The 21,257-nt window shown below is 41.4% G+C and overlaps 1 protein-coding gene across 1 annotated transcript in view; it reads right to left on the bottom strand.

Moving 5' to 3' along the window:
• The window catches only part of SLC2A13 (solute carrier family 2 member 13), a 129,262-nt gene that overhangs the window by 48,418 nt on the left and 59,587 nt on the right, over window positions 1-21,257 (bottom strand). The window contains exon 4 of the mRNA XM_075274152.1: window positions 5,043-5,151. Coding sequence (XP_075130253.1) covers window positions 5,043-5,151 — 109 coding nt within the window. The remainder of the gene's footprint in view (window positions 1-5,042; window positions 5,152-21,257) is intronic.

Below are 21,257 nucleotides of genomic sequence, written 5' to 3'. Positions count from 1 at the left end.
ACATAAAAAGGGACAAAACAGACTTAAAGGGATCCTATCATTGGATAACTGACTAACTCGTAGGAATAGCCTTAAGAAAGGATATTCTTCTCCTACCTTTAGATGTCTTCTGCGTGCCGCTGTTCAGTAGAAATCTGGGTTTTCTTCAGTATGCAAATGAGTTCTCTTGCAGCACGGGAGGCGGTCCTCAGCGCTCAAACAGCACTGGGGGCATTCCCAATGCTGCGAGAGAACTCTCCAGCGCCACCTCTATCTTCTTCTGGAATGCCCTCTCCCTGTGTCTTCTTCCGTCCTGGGTTTCAATCTTCTAGGCGGCGCGTAGAAGACATCTAAAGGTAGGAGAAGAATAGCCTTTCTTAAGGCTATTCCTGAGTATTAGCCAGAAAAAAGGGTAACAAATGATGGTATCCCTTTAACAAATAATGTAAAATACAATATTAAAACATACAAGCATGAAGGGATCAGAAGTACGCTTGTAGAATATCAATCTAGAGAGTTGGTTAAGCCATCCTGGCTCCTGCAAAATAGGAGATGACAATACATAGTGGTTGGTACTGAACTTGTTTCAGTGATAAAACATAACAATGACTCTATTGCACTTACTTGGAAGTTTCCCTCAGTAAAGGGTACCTGAGTTTTCATGAAAAGTTGAAATATATGCAGGGTCTTGCTGGGTAGTCTGTTCTATAAGCCATCATAAATTATGTCCTATGGAGTTTTTTTTGCTGCTAATAATCACATTTTACATTTCTCTCTCAGGTTGTGGGTATGTATAATAAGGAGCTGTCTGGCCTGTCTTCTATCCATTACTACTAATACTGGCTTATTTACATGCAATTCTGACAAAAGCAATCTGCAGTAGGAACAAAATAGCAGAGAGAAGCCCAAGTGAGCATAATCTAGGAGATTCAGGAACACTGAACTGCAAATACAGGGAAATACATTTCGCCTCCATACTACAGCCTATAAGATCACTCACACAACAATCTATGAGCACAGTCAGAGAAACTGCTTGAGGTCTTTGAATAATATTCCATCTGTAATTACACAAGCAGCCAAAAGTAGATAGAAGTATATTTTTCTGCCCGACTTCACTAGTAACAGGGAGTGAACTGTAAATTAGCTAGTCAGTCAAATAGACTCTTGGACAGACATGTCTTGTGTTGCTATATACTAGTTTGTATAGTCTAAGGACACTAGAGAGAAGATGTGAAACACTTCTATGTAAGAGGACAATAACTGGGAACCCAGGCAGTAAGGATAAACAAAAAAACAATACTTGGGAGCAGTTGTCTCATTCTCTGCGGGTACGGACAGCTTTACATAAACACTTTTTTTCGTTGTTCCATTGTTCCTTATTTTAATTTCCCAGTAGTGGAATTAAAATAAAATTAAGAAAAATTTCATGAAATTGTTTCAGATTCCATCAGGGAAATTACATTTTAGAAACAAAATTTGAATAAAGCATTATATTTGTTGTGTTAGCACTCGTATTTAAAATGTATAGTCCTGGAACCCATAGGAAAGGAAGCAAGTTAAACACAATTACATTACACGCTTTCTAAACTGATAAAGAGGACCTTTCATGTCCTCGGTACATGCCATTTTATATACAGTTTAGCTACTAAGCCCCTACTGACAGTATTGTGTGTAGCGCTAAGAGGGGGTGTTCCTTATCGGCCACGCAATGACGCTGAGAGATGAGGAATGCCCCCCCTCCCCCCCTGCTGACAGTAATCATCCATAGACGAGTACTGGGTGGCAGTTTCTCACTGCTGAGTGTCATGGCTGGGCAGTAAGGAATGCCCCCTCACAGTATAGCACCGCACACAGTACGGTCAGGACTTCTGACAGTGAAGAGCTATTAGTAAATGCACAGATAGCTCTTCCATCGGGGCACATAACGGGAAAGCAGACAGTGCGATGAATTCAGCACAGTGTCGGCTTTCTAGCAGTATATAAAACCGCGTGTGCCGGGGACATGAAAAGGCCTCTTTAAAAGGTACCAGAGTTTTCATGAAAAGTTAAAATATGTGTATGGTAGTTTGATCTCTGGCTGTATAAGCAGTGTCCTATTAGTTTTTCCTGCTGCATATAGTCCCATTATGGCTGCAGTATATTTGACATTTTTCTCTCATGCTGGGGTAGTGTACAATAAGGAGCACTCTTTTTCCCTGTCCCTATCCATTACTACTTCTACTGGTTTTACATGCAATTCTGCCATGAGAAACTGCGAAATAGCAGACCAAACAAATGGTTGAGAAAAGCCCATGACCATAATATAGGAGATCCAGGGACATTGCACTGCAAATTCAGGCAGGCAGCTAAACAGATCCCTAACACAGAAAAGAAATCTATGAAAGCAGTTACAAAAGCTATTTGCCGTCTATGACCCATTAGAATAAGTACAAAAGTAGACTTCTTACATTAAAAGTTGTGAGATTTACAGAATGTTCAGTCCAGTGCAGAAAGAAAGGGGTTTGCAGGTAGGTGCTTAGTGTGTGGAAAAAATTAGCCCCTCCCCCTCTCCATTCACTCTATGAAGAGTTAGGACATCTACTCCCCCCACTCACTGTGAAGCAGTCTTGTCTTTTTAACGGTATCCATGGGTGCACCTTATCTAGTAACAGATCGTAAACCGCAAACTAGCTAGAAGGGAGATACTTGGTGGTGTCTTTTTTTCAGTTTTGCAGCAACATTTATAAATAAAGCACATTATATTTCTGTCCAGGATCACACATGCTATTAAATAAGACTAAGTACTTTGAAAAGGCAGTGACTATGTAATAATAATTATGACCCCTGAAAGGTTCTTGTTTACAGAGACAGAAAAATCCCAGCACACCCAAACGATGGAGAGCCCACTAGTGAACCTACCTATAGTATTTTTTTCTGGTTTGTTTGGTTTTTTGTGGGGGCCAGATGTACTTTATAGCCCAACCATATGGCTCTATGAATGAAAAAAACGTTATGGGGTTTGGAAGGTGTGAAGTCAAAAAGTTGGTTTAGCAGCCTCATGTCACATTTTGCATCAAGTGGTCCTACTATTATTATTATTATTATTATTTATTTATTTATATAGCACCATTAATTCCATGGTGCTTTACATTTGGGGGTTACATACAATACACAGAATATACAGGTAGATATAATGCTAACAATGACCGACTGGCACAGTGGGGTAGAGGGCCCTGCCCGCGAGGGCTTACAATCTATGAGGGAAGGGGGGTAGAGACAGAAGGAGAGGGGGAGACTGTAAAGGTGGGGGTGCGGTGATAGTGTTATTGGAGGTTGTAGACCTTCCTGAATAGGTGAGTCTTCAGGGCCTTCTTGAAGCCTGTGATTGTGGGGGTCAGTCTTATGTGTCGTGGTAAGGAGTTCCAGAGTATGGGGGATGCAAAGATTTAATTTGGTCAACATGAATGTGAAATATCTTCTATTTGCTCCCTCTCAACTGGAATCTACCCTTTTATCTCATTTCCTCTTACTTTCATATTCTGGCAGGTTTTTATCCAGTTTCAGCTTTTACGCCATACCACTATTGCTCAAGTTACCTACTCTATTCCTAAACCCTAGCAAAACTGGTGGACATCCAGGGGAAAGGCACTGAGGTAGTCTAGACCTATAAGTACCTGGGTGTGCGCCTCAATAATAAGCTGGACTGGGCTGATCACCTGGATGCACTGAATAGAAAGGGTCACCACAGACTCTACCTACTCAGGAGGCTGAGGGACTTTGGAGTCCAGGGTCACTTAGGGCCTTTTTCAACTCTCAATATGGTGGCTGACGCTTCCACAGAGTGGTCTGCTGGGGGAGTAGCATACCAGCCAGAGACAGAAATAGACTTAAGGTGGTTAGAAGAGCCAGCTCTGTCCTGGGGAGCCCCCTGGACCCTGTACAGGTGGTTGGTGGCAGAAGGATACTGTCTGTGGTGACCTCCATGATGGAGAACAACTCCCATCCCATGCTGTAAGATTATTCCTCCCATTGATTACACAACACTGGCAAGGAACCCAGCCTGTTATCTGATCTCCGATTGGATGACATGACTCACTGGTCTCTAGAAAGGAAGTGGGCTGAGATCTTGAGATGCTGTTAAACCATGGGATACATGTTTGCAGTCAGAGCTATTAAAAGAGTTGGCCTAAAACTTTATTAATTAGGCCTGGGGACCATGAAAATAAAACACAAAAACACACTCGCCTGTCCCAGATGCTCTGGTGCCTTCCCATGTGGTACAATCCTGAAGCTCCATGGTTTTCTTCTAGAGGAAATGCCTGCCACACGTGATTGCTGAGGTCAAGCAGTGGTCTCAAGAAAGGAACCCAGGTTCCCTTCCTGAGGCCATTGATTGGCCTAATGATAAAATATAGTTTAGCCTAGACAACCTCTATCTCCTGCTCTACTGTCCAGACAATCAGGTAAGTTAATTGCAATTTGCTAATAGAGGCTTGGACAGTGTATAATCTCTCTATGTTAACACAAAGATAACATTGATTTTACTGCAAGTCTGTTTGTCCTGGCAACATGTATACATTTTTTCTTCTCTCAAAAACTGTGTAATATACATTTACCGTGCATATTATTTGATCTGCATTATTATAGATTTCTAGTAATGTTACATAATCTCTCATGGTAAAAGAAAGGTCTATATCTACTAAAGGTATTTTATATTGTCTTATCCATCAAACAGTCCAAGCCTGCCAGCTTGTTAAAGAATAGAGATGAGCGAACACTGTTCGGATCAGCCGATCCGAACAGCACGCTCCCATAGAAATGAATGGAAGCACCTGTGACGCTGACTTTGCCGGCGTCCGGCCGACGTCACAGGTGCTTCCATTCATTTCTATGGGAGCATGCTGTTCGGATCGGCTGATCCGAACAGTGTTCGCTCATCTCTACTAAAGAATACAAGTTGTCAAAATGTCCCTGTAGAGAAGAGATGATCAAGCGAATATAATTTTTACTGCATGGTTCATTTTATAGCTTACGAATAAAGCAATCTATAAAAAATGAATAAACAATTAAAATTAAATACATACATTACAGTGTTGATGCCAGCCAACTGTTGGAACATTTGCAATCCACAACCAACTACGAGAGCACGGCGTGTTGGAGGGTAGACTAACATTCTGTATATGACAGGTCCACCTTAAAAAGAAACACAGTAAACAGACATGAGGGCATGATTTACTAGTATATAGGCTCTATAAACTGATATACACAGAGCATTAAATATCACTTGAATGTGTCATGTCGGCAGACTAATAGATAATTACCAAAGCTGGCCATGAACAAAAGTATTTTGATGGCAGTCGTGAGGCTGTTTGATCAATGGTGTGATAATTCTTAGAAACAATCCCACCATCAATATTAGCAACTAAACTGCTTGATCAGTGGGTTGTTTTGTTCTGAAAAATAATGCACCTAGCCTCCACAAAATGGCTGTTGAGTGCTCTTTATTGGTTACTTATACCCTAGCACTAGTATTTCTGGCCACATATCTAACACAGACAATTGTCTTGACAAAAAAGTCTGGCTTAGGAAAATATACTTTCACTGTATTTTCATAACGTTCACCAAAGTTAAATGTGGTCAGCTCAATGCTGAAGGGAATCTCATTACTGGGCTCTAGCAATGATCATTATTGTGGACAGTAATGAATGATGATAAAAAAAAAAAGTTAACCCGGATGATCTATCCAAATGCAATGGCTCTAATTACTTGGAGAGGTTTAGATAGTAGAGTACATAAATAACATACTAATGGGGCTTACTAACCTAATTTATAAGCACAGTTCATTGTAGTAGATCATGAGTAACAGGTAGGGCAACTACTTAAGACATTAGTCAATGTAAGATTGCAAGAGTGAAGTGTGGATAAAAGTACATGCGGAATAAACTGGTCTCAGATGCTTAGAGAATGCATTTCAAGCATCTCATGTACTATGCAATAATGTAATACCAATCATATGAATATGAGCAGCTCCTTAAAGGGGCTCTACCATTGGGAAAAGTCATTTTTAACTAATCAGGCTATTCCACAGCTATCAGACCACAAAGACGACTGCTCTAATGTTAAATATGCAGTCTTCATTGTGGCCCAATCTTAGACTCCGCCTCGTCAAAGACAAGCGTCCTGCAGAACCAGCGTTGATTGGATGAATGCTATACACTGTATAGCATTCAGCCAATCAATGCTGGTTCTGCAGAAGGGATGATGGGGATTGCTACTCAAAGGTAAAATACTATCCTGCGGGTCTATCATTCTCCCCGCACCGTGTTCTGCTCTGTACGGTTCTCTCTCTGTATGTGGGCCCGGACTCCTTCCATTTTGCTTTTACTCGTCCAGCACTCAGCTACTAGGCTAGTCTCTGGTCGATAGTTGCGCATGTCTGTGCTCTCCTGGTAATATACAGAAGCCGCATCTGGCCCCAGATAGTTCCCGGTACTGATTGCCCAAGTACCACTCTCTTTTCCTCCTCCTCAACACTCTCCTCCTGCTACTCGTGGACTTGGTGACTCCCATTTGTCGAATTTTGGTTTCCCTGAAACGAGTATTTTATTCCCATAGACTATAATGGGATTTGATATTCAATAGAGTAGTAGAATATTGAGGACTACTCGAATTGAATATTCGAATCTCGAGTATTTCACTACTCGCTCATCTCTATTCATAATGTTTTGTCAGCATTGTGTAACAATAGGTTTGTATTGTAAGACCACTTCGGTTTAGGATTCTGAATGTGAGATTACACAATATCTGGTATACAAGGTCTTGTCATTACAACAATTCCGATGAGATTATGGCATGCTGCATATTATACAAGAGAATGCAAATAGACTGTCTACATTAGCATATGGCCATTTAATTAACAAGCTGGATATGAGGAAACACATTATGTCATACACTTTGTAAACCCTAAACTCCTTGATGGACGGAAATATTCAACATATCATGAATATTCTTTTTGAAACAACTGATTTATGTAGAACTCCAAGGTAGCGGTGTGTTGCTTAGCAACTTCATTAATTCAGAAACGTGGAGACAATGAGAAGAAAGGTTTTAAAAACTGCATTCTGCTATTTTTAGTAGCATTTATTACTTACAAAGCAGATAATAAGGATCCGTTCAGTCTTTCCAGTTGTCTTTTTTAGACAGTGAATAAAAAATAAAAATTACCATCACAGGTTTTTTGGGGGGTAATATATAAAATCTAATAAATTTCATAAAATTTACAAACACAAGCAAAACTGTTTCCAGTCTTCTGGAAAGTCTAAGAGGCTGCAGAACTAGGGTGAGATCTGGAACTCTAGCAGAGCTGAACCAGGAGCTGTCCAGCAAAATATGTAACGCTCTCATAAGATCAGTGCTTGAGAAGGCAGCGACTGCTTGTGGAGGGTGTACTGTAGCTCCCTACTGCAGAGACATTGCCTCATACAAAACTACCAGATTTGTAGGAAAAAAAACTAAAGTCTACAGTGAGAAAAAAAAAACATGCTTTTTTTTAAAAAATAAAAAACCCCACACCACTCCTTGCCACAGGTTGTGTGTTGTATTGCAATGAAAAAGAGCTGCCATACTAGGTACAACCTATGCAAGTTAGCTCTATGGAAAAAAACAGCAACAACTTTGTTTTCTCTTTGACAAAGAATCTGAACTTCAAAATTTTGTTAGTATTGTATCTCAGACAAAGAGCAATTAATGGCACGACTAATTAACCAATCGGCAGTCTGGAGGCCGGCCAGCATTTGCACAATTGGCAGCATTTTGTAGATCTGCTGAATTGCAGCTGATTTTCTCATCTCTGGATGTTTGGCTGTTGCCTGGAGTATAATGTACTTCTGCTATAAATACAAAGTGATCCCTTCAATGCATGTGACTCATTGACCGGATGTAGCATTGACATACATGCACTACAGAACAATAGGGGAATTTCTTCACACAAAGCATTTAGTTCACCAGTAATTGCAAAATATATGGCTGTTGTTTTGAAGATCTATATTCAATATTCAGAAGGCTACCTTGAGACATTCCAAGATATTAGAAAAACAATTGCCAAAGCAGAAACACCAAATGTATAAAAAATATGAAAGTTTTATTTGTAAATACATAAACATATAATCACATTAAAAGACATCATTTAGAAAAGAAAAGACAAAGAACGGAGCCAATGCTGCCAAATTGCATGATACATGGAAGGAAGTAATGTATGAAAGGGGCCATAAACAATGTGCATCACATACGGTAATTGGTCAGTATGAGTAGATGCAATATAAACACAGTAGTTGCATTAACAAGACCACAGTCATATAATAGTAAAGGGTTAAAGTGGAAAACTGCATCACTGTACTAAAAGACATGAGGAAAGAGGGGTGCACAAGATAAGCCCAAGAGAATCAAAGACATCTCCTTAACATGAAAAAACATGGGGCGTATATGAAGCAATTTTTATTTATTTATTTTTTAAATCAAGCACCCATTTTAAAAACAAATTTTGGCAGTCTGCTTACGACTGAGATACTGGGGCTGGTTTAAGGTTTTTGGTGTTCCCTTTAAAGACTTTTAAAGTCGGTCAGCCGGAAATTCAGTATCAGACTAATGACAGTACCTTGTAGGGTTGCTTCTACACTGCTGAAAGATGCCTTATCTTGATGAAAATCAGCAATTTATTCTCATTAAAATTGGCTAAAAAGGAGTTTAGGGGGGTGTTCTCCAGGGGAGATTCCACACTTTACTCTAGATAACCAGCCTTAATTGCTCTCAGCTCTGTCTCATACAGACATCTTCCACTTTGTCTGCAGTTAGGGGCCATTATCTAGAGCAGAGAGTGAAGCCCTGGCAGGAGAAGACATGCCTCCAAAGCCCTTTCAGTTAATTTGCATACAAATAAAACACTGATTTTCATGAAAATGGAGCTACAATGTAGGATAAAAAATATTTTTTTTAGAAAAAGTGTAGAAGCCGCTCTACAAGCTATTGTCATTAGTGCTTCCTTGAATATAAAAACTTTGATGTGGTTGTCTGGTGGACACTTTTTTCCCCATTGTTGTGTTTTTATTTTTACAGTTTATTCATTTCAATGTCAGAGCACCACTTTTCTTATGCAATGCTCTAAGTCACCTGTATATCCTTAGTTATATTAGTATCCACTAGAAGACAAAATTGTAAGGAAGGTCAAAGCTTGTTGAATACTGTTAATACATTATAGGTGCTATCCGAGACTGGATATTGATGGATTATCCTTAGGAAAGGTCATCAATATCAGATCACTGAGGGTCTAAGGCCCATTTCACATCTGCATTTGGTATTCAGTTCGGGAACCCCCGAACGGAAATCTATACGCATTAGAAAGTGGTTAGCTAAGAAACCACACGGACCCCATAGATTACAATGGGTCCGTGTGGTTTCCGCTTGGTGTCCACATGAATCACGCGGAGAGAAAAATGCTGCTTGCAATGAACTCCCCGAACGGAATACCGAACCCAGATGTGAACCAGGTCTAACACACTCCAATCAACTGTTTTAAGCACAGTGTACACCTCGTATTTTACCAAGTCAATACCATTCACACAATCTATGATGACAACACCACTACCTGTGAACAACCCAATGCCTAGATCTGGTATTTCAGGAGAAAGAGAGAAACCGCTGCTCTATTTTGTACTATATTTTTGGAACGTTGACTTGCTGACAAATGTATGACGACGACACACTAGCAGAGATCACTTCAAGTTAATATAGTTTAATTACAAACTCTGTATACTAACAGTTTAATTACTAACTCATGAATAATTAATCTCCCGCCAACTTAACAGCATTTAGTGTAATAAAAGTAATACTATCCAGAGACTATTTTGTGAAACGTGCCAATTATATTAAGTTGACCTGCAGAGAGGAGCAGACAGCGCAAACCATTTCCAGGTAGAGGAAAGAATAACGTTCCAAGCAACATTCCTGTCCACAAAATAACAGTGAAAGGTACACGACCCCATTATCATTTAGTTGCATTCATTTTTTTTTTTAAACTATTTTTCTTTCATAATGCATAGTGCCCCCATGTATGGGATACTTGGGTGCTAGAACATGCCACAGTGACATTCGGATTGCAGACTTATTTCTGCTTCAACATGAGAATGATCATGTGCAGAAAAAGTTTATAAAACATGCTTTCCATAAAGCCATAATATTAAGGGCTCTTCTGGAATTTACAACAGTTTTGCAAAGTTCAGGGAACGGATTGAAACTTTAAACAAAAACACATACAGTGTACATATCTATAGACCCCACCGGCTTTGTAGCTATTGTCAGCCAACATCAATGTCAAAACTAACTCTTGTAGCTCAGTGGACATGAATCCCTATAACCATTGATCTAAAATCCCAAGAGTGAAGTCCGCTATATAAGCTGTAGAAAACTTGTTGATGTTGATCAAAACAGTACATCATAAGGGGATATTCATTAAGGGGTCAAGTAAACAGAACAAAGCTGCAATACCCTGCACAATTGCTGCTAAGTAGTTGACATACAGGTGGAAATATCCATGTAAGCAATGAAGAGGTTAAAAGCACATCATCATATGTGATCTAATAATGATGAACCATCCTAAGGATATATTAATGGACATTTACATTATACATACACAATCATAGATACGTATACCATACCTCCCAACTTTCAAGAAACAGAAAAGAAGAACCGCAGCAAATTTAGCTCCACCCACTTCTATGTTGACTCCGCCAGCTCTGATCCATTTTCCTATGTACCCCCACACAGTATAACGCTCCTACAGTCACCCATTATATGCCCCTACATAATAATGTTCATCTTTAATTACCCCACAGTATGAAGTCTCTCTCCAGGTGCCCCAGTTTAAACTGGGGGAAACTACAGGGTGACATTAAAGGGTAGGGGTAGTTGGATGGGGACATTAAATTGGGGGCCCCTTTAAACTGTCCCCCCCTCCAGCTACTGTCACAGTTTAAAGGGGTTCTATCATTAGATTTTGGCAATTTTAGATAATTATATGCCTTTAAAAACCATATACGTTTTACTGGTAAATCATGAAAATGGAGGGGGGGGGGGCTTTTCTAAAAAGATTAGCAGAACCCAAATGGCCTTTTTAAAAGCTATTCAGGCATATTGTAAAACAGACGTATCAATCCAGCTCACCGTATTCACTTGTATAAGCATTGAATCCCAGGAACCACAGAACCCTTGTGGATTTAGAGGCAATGGAATAGTATATTGATGATAAAATCCAGCTTCAACCGCGATGCAATTCATCCAGACTTTACGTGGTTATAATAAAAAAAAGCTTTTTTGTTACAGATTCCTAAGGTTACGATGTAACTTTTTTTTATACTTTTTTCAATAAAAGTTATTTTTTATTATAACCACAAAGTCTGGATGAATTGCATTGTGGTTGAAGCTGGATTTTATCATTAATATACTATTCAGGCATATGATTATCTAAAATTGCCAAAATCTAATGATAGAGCCCCTTTAATGTCCCCTCCCCTCCAGTTGCCCCTAGTCTCCCATTCCAAATTGCCCTTAGTTTGATGTCATGCTCTGTCCCCAGTTTAATGCCCTCCTCCATCTGACTCCAGTTTAATTCCCCACTTCATCTGCCATCAATTTAATAACCCCTTTCATCTGTCCCAAGTTTAGTGTCATCTTTTTATCTGTCCCCAGTTTAATGTTTCCCCTCCGTCTGCCCCCACAGTTTAACATAATAAAACACTCATACTTACCTCTCCTCACTCTCCTTCTGCTCTGTCTGAGGTCTGCCTCTCTGGACTGTTGAGGAGGCTACAGGCACGATGTGAGTGACGTCATCACATCGCGACTACAGCTCCCAGGGCAAGTACATACAAGAGCACAGTGATGAAGCACAGGCTGTTCGCAGACTGCTCCTGCTTCATTGCTGTATTCAGTTCATCTGCATCCTCTCTGGGGCCCAGGTGCAACTGCACCCCCTGAAGGTATGTGTATACATACACACATATATACATACATACATACATACATACATTCAGTGGTCAGATCTGCTTCAATTCACAAAGTAGTTAGTAAATGGATATCATGCCTTGTATTTCCAGCTATGACACTAAATGGTAAACCATTATGACATATCCAATTCGGTCAGTCAGTGTTGGTGAGGTACAACCAAGCTGCACCGTTTCCATAATTCCATAGCAGTGAACGGTTCATTTTTGGTATACAGTGTTGCAGCTTAGGTCACACCCCCTTTTACGTGATGTAAAACTTCTTTTCTAATAACTCACAGCCCTTTTTCACATAACTCAAAAACATGTTTTGAAGTGTGGCTAAAACACTTGGTAAATGTGGCTAAAACACTTGGTAAATGTGGCACAAGGCGCATTAGACATTGTTTTTTGTTGTAGGATCCTGTCGCATTTTGCTTTATACATCACTCCCAATGAGCTTCACCGTTTCTGCATCTCACAAGTTCCTGTGGTTATGCCATAAAATAGATTTCTATCAGATGCATAACACAAAGTTCTTAGGCTTCCAAACAAACTCTGTGCCCCAACTTTAATGTATTGTATATAGTACAGGTGTCCTCATATAGGCAAGAGACACCTTATGGGCTCCCTTAGTCTCTTGGACCCAGGTACGACTGCACCTCCTGAACCCCCATCAACTTACACCCTTGTCATCCATAATACAACCCATTCCAACAATCATATTTCATATTAAAGTACTTTGCAAAATATTGTCACCCATTGAAAGCAATTAGCAAGAGTGTAAATGTCACAAGAAAAAGCCCAATGAAATCCTCCTTTCCCTACTACTATTTGAGCACTGTTGCCAATGATACAACCTATAATCCATCGTTTAGGAGGTGTACTCTGTGTGTCATTGACTTCCCTATAGTTGCTTATTAGATCAAGGCTACATAAGCATACATGAGCAGTCCTACCAGATGGATCATGTGCTGGGCATGAATGATATGTTAGGAGTAACGACCAGTGCGGCAGTCAGAAAGCGCACAGAGCAATGTGCCCCAGGAAATGTAGTTTTCATTAGTAAGCAGTTATATTCTGTATAATAAGGACTATCCACTACGGCCATTGAAAGCTGGCAATGTAATGGTGCCATTGGAGTGCAGGTCTTCAAAGAGAGGGCACATAGGAAGATGCGGTTAAGTCACAGGTACAGTGCAGATTGTTTATCTAAATGAATGTGCAAGTTTTTTTGTTTTTTTAGTTGTATGTTGGGGCAGGTATACCCTTGCCTACAAAAAAAATAAATAAATAAAAAATTCAGGATAGGTCTAAACTAGAAATATGCAAATACTTATGTCTATCTCCCCAAGCCTCTAATTTAACCGTTGCTTTTTCTGCTCAAGATTTTTCACAAAAACAGACACCACTGCAACTCTACCCAATTAATGCAATTAATTATCATCATGGCCAGCATTTCCTCCCATCTACTGCTCGGAAAATGATCTAACCTACCCCAGTGTATTCTTTCTGCACATGCCTTGTTTAGCGTTTGGTAAATGATGTATTTTTAGCATTTGGTAATATCCTGGCACATTACATGGGAATACAACCTTATGCACAAGGCCATAGTGTGTGTATGCTTCTGGGCATTACTAGTTTTACCCAGCGTGTTCAATTACTGGAAATAGTAGGTCAGAATGGAGGGAAAGAGACTCTGGGGAAATTCAACAACCTCTAATATACAAAAAGGGACACAGAATGTATATTAAAAGTAATAAGAGCTCAGCCACTCCAGTCATTCCATACCTCAATGATCAAACCAAGCATAAACTATGCTGTACATGTTAATGAAATACATTTTTGCTGCAGAATTGTTAATAGAGCGAACACATGTCCCTTATGGTTTCTTTAATATTATGCCACGGATATATTTCACTACCAGTTGCTAGGATACACCACAAAGGGGATTCTGTTTTCACATGGACAGTGATGAACTAAATAGTGACATACTTTTGCTCAAGATTGTTGCGAGGCAAATTCTACCGATATTGTGAAGATGTTTGCAAAAGGAGATTAACCAGATGTAATCCATCTGCCAGGTGTTCATAAAAATGTCTCGATATAATATAATTGGTAATGTAGAATATCACACACTGTAGGCAATAGAATGTCTGCACTTCTAACACTACCTTTATTCTCTGGTTAGTCCAGTTCACAAGATAAACATCTGCAACAAGAGAGCCGCATGTGTGGAATATTCCTGAATACATCCATCCTTATTAAGGCTTTAAGCAAGTACAATAGCCGAAGCATTTACATTTCACATTAAACCATAACACGTCATTTAGCATATCCATTACCATGAGTAGGGCAGTACAAAAATTCTAGGGAAAAAAATTAAAAAATATTGGCATTTTCCTACTATTCTGCCACGTAAGTGAGCCGTCACACTACCGTCTGTGTCCAATAGCTAGTATCTGATGCTAATGTCCGCGCAAAATCTTGCGCGGACATTAGCATCGGACACTAGCAGTGTCCGTTACATTTTTCATTGACTTAAATGGACATCGGGTGCGTTCTTTTAATGTCCGTGGGTGTCCTTAACTGTCCGTTCACAAAGAGGTCCGATTTTTCAAGCGGACTGCAAAAACCTACATGTAGGTTTTGCGCGGACACTACCTGTCGGACACAGACGGTAGTGTGAACGCTCCCTTAGAAAGGACAACTTTGCACTCCTGGATATTGCTTTTAGGTTGATAGTTATGGAGATGTGCAATATCATCCTATAATTTTTTTTTGTTTTTACATTTCTATCAAATGTAAAGCAGTAATTGCACTTGATTGATATGGGGGGAAGAAAGGAAGGAGGGTTGAATCTTTAAGCACCATATATTATGGCCTCTCTCTTATCTGGATATGCTGCTTACTAAACTGCACTGAATGGCTCCTTACACAAATGCACTCATTGCTTTAATTCTAACAATGGACGAAGCTAACTGTTGACTGAGATGTATCTCAATAAAGATGTTTACAAGGGTCAGACCCCTATTCCAGCACCCCACTTACAGTACTGAGCACCACCTCATTCTACTACACATGATATGAGTGATGTAATCAAAGCTGCCCTGCCCCCTCCTCAGTCCCAGAGCTCGCTGGTGTTAGGTGCACTGTACTGCACATATGACCCCATGTCATTTACACCTGACTTCAGCATGAAGCCAGTCTCCTGTACTTCCAGGTTTAAATTACGCAACTCACACAAGCTAGCACCAAAACTTAGCATGAGACAGGGCAGTTCTGATTACTTCACTCTTGCTTGGCGAGGTATTCCTAAAGGAGGAAGGCAACCAACCATGCCGCAGATTCACTTTTGTACATTTGCATACGAATAAAACATATTTCATAAAAATTAAGTGACCATTTTCTAAACCCATTATAGGACTGTGCTCACAACACTATAAAGGTGCTGATTTAATTATTATTTTTGCTGACAGACTCCTTTAGCCTGTTGGAAATTAGATGCATGTGCTCTGAGTGTAAAAGACATGAATGACTAGTACAATGACTTGACTACAAGTTGAGGATTTCCAGCTTTCTGTAAAATTTTTTACATTATCCTGGGTACACCAGTGTCATACATGTGGCTTAAACTGCAGTTTGGTAGCACAGCAGGGCGCAGAAGGGAAGGAGCGCTATGCAACTTTTGGAGTACAGATTCAGATGTTTGGTATCTGGACACCAAGACATGTTTGCAGAGCCTCTAAAGTAATAGTAAAGTGGAATCCCTTATGGAATGACCCCATTTTAAAAACTGCACCCCTCAAAGAACTTATCAAGGAGTGTAGAAAGTATTAGCATCCTAAACGTGACTACACAATGAATGGTGAAGAGTGAATACATAAGCTGTGCGGAGTACATTGCAAACACCAAATTCCCTACTATGTCCCCAGTAGCTCCTATGTTTGAGGGGAGGTCACTCTGGGGGGGCAGTTCTAGTTTAGTTTCCCTCGTAAGCTCTAAATCTTGTTTGTACCCCATGTAAGCCGATGGCTGGTCAGGTAATGGAGGGGGTGTACATCTCACTCAGACTACTAAGGTGGGTGAGATGAGAAAACTCCAGGAATGTTTGTTCTCAGCAGACAACTTTCGTCTGCTGAGCATTTTGGTAAATGCTCAGTACTGGGCTGGATTTTTAGGAATGACAGGTAGGTTGGTAATGGGACCTGTCATTCCACCCCCCTCCAGTCCACACTTTGGGGATGTTCCGGCAGAGACTCAGCTGCAGAGAGTCTCCTCGTCAAGGAGGCTTAAGAAGCCAGCTCCAGCAGCAACACTTTGGCAAAGTTTGGCTGGAGAGCTGACAGAGGTGTCATATTTTTGGAGCTGTGTCCTGAGTGATTCAAATGGCTTTTGATTTCTGTTATTCTAGGTGAGATAACCTATTCTATGTTTAGTTAGAGCCTAGCCGGGCAGTTATTAATTTTTGTATTGTTTCCTTTGTTTCTGCACTACCTTTTGTGAGTGAAAATAAAACTCTACTTTTGTTTTGGACTAAAGAAACTGGACTTGTGTGTCTATGCCACTCTACCTAGCAACCCCAGACCAAGACACCCAATATAAGCTTGCACAACTTATGTATTCCCTTCCTGCCGCAGCCAGTTATGTTCTAATGATTTGGTGATTTTTGAGATCTTTGTCTTCACATTGTACAAGCTATAATTTTTTTTTCTTTTTCTGGTGATGTGGCCACATGAGGGCTTGATCTTTACTAGAGATGAGCGAACAGTGTTCTATCGAACACATGTTCGATCGGATATCAGGGTGTTCGCCATGTTCGAATCGAATCGAACACCACGTGGTAAAGTGCGCCAAAATTCGATTCCCCTCCCACCTTCCCTGGCGCCTTTTTTGCACCAATAACAGCGCAGGGGAGGTGGGACAGGAACTACGACACTGGGGGCATTGAAAAAAATTGGAAAAAGTCATTGGCTGCCGAAATCAGGTGACCTCCATTTTAGACGAATAGTGGATTTCAAATCCGGGTCATATGAGAATGTGAACTTTGTGACTATGAGACAGGGATAGCTGTACAGGCAGGGATAGCTAGGGATAACCTTTATTTAGGGGGGAATGTTATTAAAAATAACTTTTTGGGGCTCTATCGGGTGTGTAATTGTGATTTTTGTGAGATAAACTTTTTCCCATAGGGATGCATTGGCCAGCGCTGATTGGCCGAATTCCGTACTCTGGCCAATCAGTGCTGGCCAATGCATTCTATTAGCTTGATGAAGCAGAGTGTGCACAAGGGTTCAAGCGCACCCTCGGCTCTGATGTAGCAGAGCCGAGGCTGCACAAGGGTTCAAGCGCACCCTCGGCTCTGATGTAGGAGAGCCGAGGGTGCACTTGAACCCTTGTGCACCCTCAGCTCTGCTACATCAGAGCCGAGGGTGCGCTTGAACCCTTGTGCACACTCTGCTTCATCAAGCTAATAGAATGCATTGGCCAGCGCTGATTGGCCAATGTATTCTATTAGCCTGATGAAGTAGAGCTGAATGTGTGTGCTAAGCACACACATTCAGCTCTACTTCATCGGGCTAATAGAATGCATTGGCCAGTGCTGATTGGCCAGAGTACGGAACTCGACCAATCAGCGCTGGCTCTGCTGGAGGAGGCGGAGTCTAAGATCGCTCCACACCAGTCTCCATTCAGGTCCGACCTTAGACTCCGCCTCCTCCGGCAGAGCCAGCGCTGATTGGCCGAATTCCGTACTCTGGCCAATCAGCACTGGCTAATGCATTGTATTGGCTTGATGAAGCAGTGCTGAATGTGTGTGCTTAGCACACACATTCAGCTCTACTTCATCGGGCTAATAGAATGCATTGGCCAGCGCTGATTGGCCGAATTCCGTACTCTGGCCAATCAGCACTGGCTAATGCATTGTATTGGCTTGATGAAGCAGTGCTGAATGTGTGTGCTTAGCACACACATTCAGCTCTACTTCATCGGGCTAATAGAATGCATTGGCCAGCGCTGATTGGCCGAATTCCGTACTCTGGCCAATCAGCACTGGCTAATGCATTGTATTGGCTTGATGAAGCAGTGCTGAATGTGTGTGCTTAGCACACACATTCAGCTCTACTTCATCGGGCTAATAGAATGCATTGGCCAATCAGCGCTGGCCAATGCATTCTATTAGCGTGAACTGAGTTTGCACAGGGGTTCTAGTGCACCCTCGGCTCTGCTACATCAGATTGCTACATCTGATGTAGCAGTGCCGAGTGTGCATCAGATGTGTAGTTGAGCAAAACTGACTCAGCACTGCTAAGTCTGCATTCGCATAGGAATGCATTGGCCAGCCTTCGGCCAATCAGCGCTGGCTCTGCCGGAGGAGGCGGAGTCTAAGGTCGGACCTGAATGGAGACTGGTGTGGAGCTATCTTAGACTCCGCCTCCTCCAGCAGAGCCAGCGCTGATTGGTCGAGTTCCGTACTCTGGCCAATCAGCACTGGCCAATGCATTTCTATGGGGAAAAGTTAGCTTGCGAAAATCGCAAACTGACAGGGATTTCCATGAAATAAAGTGACTTTTATGCCCCCAGACATGCTTCCCCTGCTGTCCCAGTGTCATTCCAGGGTGTTGGTATCATTTCCTGGGGTGTCATAGTGGACTTGGTGACCCTCCAGACACGAATTTGGGTTTCCCCCTTAACGAGTTTATGTTCCCCATAGACTATAATGGGGTTCGAAACCCATTCGAACACTCGAACAGTGAGCGGCTGTTCGAATCGAATTTCGAACCTCGAACATTTTAGTGTTCGCTCATCTCTAATCTTTACGTGATGATATTTATGGATGCTTATAACTTATTGACTAACTTTTATTAACTCTTTCTTGGTGGATTAAAAAAATCCCCATCAATTATGGTATAGGGTTTTACCTTTTAAAAACATTTTTCGACTCAGCGTACAACATAAATAACCCGTTGCCTTTATTCTGCGGGTGAGTACAGTTACGGCGATACCTCAGTTATATTGTTTTCTACCTGTTACTAGTTTTGCAGAACAAAAATTTGGGGAAATAAATCAATGATTTTTGCATCGCCATTTTCTGAGAGGTGTAACATTTTGATTTTTTGGTTGACAGTGTTAGTTGAGGGCTTATTTTTTGCAGGACAACTTGTGCTGTTCATTGGTACTGTTTTGGGGTACATATGACTTTTTGATCACTTTTTATAACATATTTCCTAGGGTGAAATGGCGAAAAAATCATTACTTCCGGCGGGTTTTTTCCCACCCAACTTTCACCTTGTAGGTTAAATGTTTTAGTTTTATTGTACAGGTTGTTACTAGAGATGAGCGAACAGTGTTCTATCGAACACATGTTTGATCGGATATCAGGCTGTTCGATGTGTTTGATTTGAATCGAACATCACGTGGCAAACTCCCAAAAAATTTGATTCCCCTCCCACCTTCCCTGGCACTTTTTTTGCACCAATAACAGCGCAGGGGAGGTGGTACAGGAACTACGACACCGGAGGCATAAAAAAAAAAAAAAAAAAAAAAAAAAAAAAAAAATCGGAAAAAGTCATTGGCTGCCGAAATCAGGTGACCTCCATTTTAGACGAATAGTGGATTTCAAATCCGGGTCATATGAGAATGTGAACTTTGTGACTAAGAGACAGGGATAGCTGTACAGGCAGGGATAGCTAGGGATAACCTTTATTTAGGTAGGAATGTTATTAAAAATAACTTTTTGGGGCTCTATCGGGTGTGTAATTGTGATTTTTGTGACAAACTTTTTCCAATAGGAATGCATTGGACAGCGCTGATTGGCCAGAGTACGGAACTTGACCAATCAGCGCTGGCTTTGCTGGAGGAGGCGGAGTCTAAGATCGCTCCATACCAGACTCCATTCAGGTCCGACCTTAGACTCCGCCTCCTCCGGCAGAGCCAGCGCTGATTGGCCGAAGGCTGGCCAATGCATTCCTATGCGAATGCAGAGACTTAGCAGTGCTGAGCCAGTTCTGCTCAACTACACATCTGATGTACACTCGGCTCTGCTACATCTGATGCACACTCGGCTCTGCTACATCAGATGATGTACATCTGATGTAGCAGAGCCGAGGGTGCACTAGAACCCCTGTGCAAACTCAGCTCACGCTAATAGAATGCATTGGCCTGCGCTGATTGGCCAATGCATTCTATTAGCCCAATGAAGTAGAGCTGAATGTGTGAGCTTAGCACACACATTCAGCTCTACTTCATCGGGCTAAAAGAATGCATTGGCCAATCAGCACTGGCCAATGCATTTCTATGGGGGAAAAGTTAGCTTGCGAAAATCGCAAGCTGACAGGGATTTCCATGAAATAAAGTGACTTTTATGCCCCCAGACATGCTTCCCCTGCTGTCCCAGTGTCATTCCAGGGTGTTGGTATCATTTCCTGGGGTGTCATAGTGGACTTGGTGACCCTCCAGACACGAATTTGGGTTTCCCCCTTAACGAGTATATGTTCCCCATAGACTATAATGGGGTTCGAAACCCGTTCGAACACTCGAACAGTGAGCGGCTGTTCGAATCGAATTTCGAACCTCGAACATTTTAGTGTTCGCTCATCTCTAGTTGTTACGGATGTGGCAATACCAAATATGTATTGTTTTTATTATTATTATTTTTTTTTATATGCAACTCATTTTATATCCGAAAAGGGAATTTTGAGGCTTCATAACTAAATCAACTATTTTTTTTTTTCACACAATTTAAGAAAAAACAAAAACTTTTTTTAAATTTGTGCTTTAAGCACACTAGAACCAGCAATCAGAGGATCGCTGGTTCTATACTAACTATAGACTTGCAATGTAGTGTATTGCAAGTCTATAGAGGAAGTTAGCTATGTAGACGAATAGGCTAGCTTCCTCTCGTCCCGGCAGGAACAACCAGGTAACAGGGGGTCTTAGCAGCCTGGGGTCACTGGCCAGACCCCAGGCTGCGGAAGATACTTATGCCCCCCCCCGATCTCGCCGCGGGGAGTGCCCAGAGGTCATTAAATATAACGGAACCCTCTGAATACGGCGTGATGTTTCACTGCCGCAAACGAAGGGTTAAGACCTCCACTCGTTGCTAGTCTCTGAGCGGAGGTTACGGAGCAGGGTGTTAGCTATGAGATATAACTAACCCCTGCTCCCGATGCCACCTGCGGCCATTCCAAGACCCCCATTTTAGATGGGTCAGTATTTTAACATTGGCACGGCACAGAGCCCATGCCGTGCCGACATTAGTCTACAATG

Source organism: Leptodactylus fuscus, chromosome 5 (genome assembly GCF_031893055.1).
Source record: "Leptodactylus fuscus isolate aLepFus1 chromosome 5, aLepFus1.hap2, whole genome shotgun sequence".
Taxonomy (NCBI): domain Eukaryota; kingdom Metazoa; phylum Chordata; class Amphibia; order Anura; family Leptodactylidae; genus Leptodactylus; species Leptodactylus fuscus.
This window is presented reverse-complemented; position numbering and strand designations above follow the sequence as displayed.